The sequence below is a fragment of the Diospyros lotus genome, chromosome 10, assembly GCF_014633365.1.
Source record: "Diospyros lotus cultivar Yz01 chromosome 10, ASM1463336v1, whole genome shotgun sequence".
Taxonomy (NCBI): Eukaryota; Viridiplantae; Streptophyta; class Magnoliopsida; order Ericales; family Ebenaceae; genus Diospyros; species Diospyros lotus.
This window is the reverse complement of record NC_068347.1, coordinates 9,977,404-9,980,379: the sequence shown is the minus strand read 5'-3', so window position 1 is coordinate 9,980,379 and position 2,976 is coordinate 9,977,404. Positions and strand designations below refer to the sequence as shown.

Genomic DNA, 2,976 nt, shown 5'->3' with positions numbered 1-2,976 from the left:
TTCAATGCTCAATTTTTTAATTTTGTTAAAGAAAGTAAATTGCAGGAACTATTTTGAGGAGTCAGGATTCAAATCCATTACCCACTAAAATGATATCGATATATCACAGCTTATCTTTTGTTATTCGAACTATGTTCGGAGATAATTCTTTTATAGACTTTTTTTTTACTTGTATCTTTATTGAGCTCGGAGATGATTCTTTTATAGACTTTTTCTTTATTTGTATTCCTATTGAATTCATATAAAGATTAGAGAGATGTACGTAATTTAGGATTATTACCTACTGATTTTTAGAGATATCTTTTAAAATTAGGGGACCAAAGGCAATGCACCAAGCTCCCTTTTAAAAAGAAAAGGAAAAAGAAAAATCAGAACACAAGTTACAATTTAGTTGTTTTACAAAGGAAGAGTAGCTTTGTTACCAAGCCACAGGGTTGCCGCGTGGGCACAAGCTCTGCAGGCTTTTTATCCCTTACTATATACGTTTTGAGATTGGGCAATTATGCCTTCTTTCAGTTTTCTCCCTTTGAAATTAAACATTATTTGATGAACATTAATTAATTAATACAAAAATGGCATCACAGTAATAATATATATATAAATTTAAATTTATTTAAAGCAGCAATAAACTGCACAAATTTCTCATCCAGCACGCGCTATTGGAACGAGTATCATGTGAACGCAAGGAAATGAAGAGATTTGAAGGATGCCAACGGTGTTCACATTATTAATCCAAATCCAAATCCATATCCAAATTCAATTAGGGAAGCGCAAGACCTTCTTGGCATCTTCTTCACTTGGGCTTTATTTATTCATTTGTTCCCACGCCAAGGTCTCAGCAAGAACCACTCAACGACACCAAGATCCTCACCAACCAAGCCATCTTCAACACCTTCCCTGAATTTCCCCTCGCTTTCCACAATATATAATATATTTTGAAAACCCAACCTCCATAAATACGTGCGCACCCCCAGATTCTGATTTCATCAACCCAGAGAGCACTGGTTTCTCGATCGAAGGCGTTTGATCATTAATAACAATGGGAAAATCTCCCGTGATTGCGTCGTTTCTATGTTTCTTGATCATCATCTGCCTCTCTCTGTTCGTCCCTGCAACCTCTGCCCAATCTTGCTCCACCTACAAGTTCTCCAGCAATAAGTTATACTCTAATTGCGTGGATCTTCCTCACCTGAACTCTTTCCTGCACTGGAACTACCACCAGTCCAACGCCACGGCCGATATCGCCTACCGGCACACCGGCGTCGATACGTCGACGTGGGTGGCTTGGGGACTGAATTTGAAGGGGTCGGGAATGCTTAACACGCAGTCGCTGGTGGCGCTGCACAACTCCAGCGGCGTCGCGCACGCCTACACCTCTTCCGTCGACGGCTACAGCACCTCGCTGGCCGAAGGTTCATTGAGCTTCGAGGTTCCGGCGATCTCGGCCGAGTACGTGAGCAGTGAGATGATCATTCACGCCACTCTGAAGCTTCCGACTGGCCAGACCAGTTTCAACCAGGTTTGGCAGGATGGCTCCGCCCCCAGCGGCGTTCCCTCTAAGCATTCTATGAGTGATGCCAACATGAAGTCGGTGGGGACTGTGGATTTCCTCTCCGGCACCCAGACTGGTTCCACGGGCGGAAGCGGTGGAGCCGTAGGAGGTTCGAAGCAACGAAGGAAAAACGTTAGTAATATGATTATATCATCAATCACACAGATTATTGGGGTGTGAGTATCGTTTGATCTGAATACTAATTCTTTTTTGGGAACTTTCAGGTTCACGGAGTTCTGAACACAGTGAGCTGGGGAATTTTGCTGCCGATGGGAGCCATGACTGCGAGGTACCTGAAGGTGTTCAAGTCGGCCGATCCGGCGTGGTTTTACCTCCACATCGCCTGCCAAACCTCCGCGTACGGCGTCGGCGTCGCCGGATGGGCAACCGGTCTAAAACTGGGCAGCGACTCTCCGGGAATAACGCACGACACTCACCGGAACATCGGCATCACTCTGTTCTGCCTGGGAACACTACAGGTACCTAACAATTAACCCACATATTCAGATTTAATTAATCAACGAAACGCATTCCGGTTGTAATCTATCTATCTAGCTAGCTAGTTACTTAAAAAAAGTTGGCGTTAACAATCACAGGTGTTTGCGCTGCTTCTGCGGCCGAAGAAGGATCACAAGTACAGATTCTACTGGAACCTGTACCACTGGAGCGTGGGATACGTCGTAATTATCCTGAGCATCGTGAATATCTTCAAAGGATTCGACATCTTGGAGCCAGAGGACAAGTGGAAGAAGGCGTACATCGGCGTCCTCATCTTTCTGGGATGCATTGCGGCGATACTGGAAGCCTTTACATGGTACGTCGTAGTCAAGAGGAAGAACAGCGGCGCCGACGACAACGTCGACAAGTACCATAACGGATCGATTAATGGAGGAGGAGGAGGAGGAGGTGTTCATCCTTAGATTCAGATCTTCTATTTGATATTTGATTTTTATGCTCATTTTACAGGATTTTTGGCTTGTTTGGTCACACTAGTGATACACCTATATTCTTCTTCTTCTTCTTCTTCTTTTCTTTTCTTTTTTTTTTTTTCTGAGTTTTGTGATATAGGTAAGTCATTAGATCAGAGTGCTTCCTAGGGTACCATTTGTTTTTTATCTCTTGTATTAATAAATAAATTCTTTATTTAATTTTAATATTTCTTGTGATTTTACTAGTCTAGGGTGTTTGCTAAGTCAATTACCTACTCACCCTAATCTCTCGCTTCAACCAACAAATTGTCAAGAGGACTGCAATTCATATAATAATAATAATAAAAAAAAAACAATTTTGTTCACACAACATATAATATTTGTGATTTTGAAGACTAATTCGATCCCTTGGGTAGGGCAGATGACTCATTGAACACGTTTGGGAGAGATTGAGATATTACAAAGTCGTGAATTTGAATTTTGTACTCGTATGAC

General features: G+C 42.3%; 1 protein-coding gene across 1 annotated transcript; it reads left to right on the top strand.

Annotated features, from left to right (window-relative positions):
• The first annotated feature begins 830 nt into the window (after nt 1-830).
• Nucleotides 831-2,706, top strand: LOC127812215 (cytochrome b561 and DOMON domain-containing protein At5g47530-like). The gene is made up of 3 exons (XM_052352597.1): nt 831-1,684; nt 1,777-2,031; nt 2,149-2,706. Exons 1-3 carry the CDS (start codon nt 1,040-1,042, stop codon nt 2,470-2,472), a joined length of 1,224 nt encoding a protein of 407 aa, XP_052208557.1. The 5' UTR covers nt 831-1,039; the 3' UTR covers nt 2,473-2,706.
• The last annotated feature ends 270 nt before the right edge of the window (nt 2,707-2,976 follow it).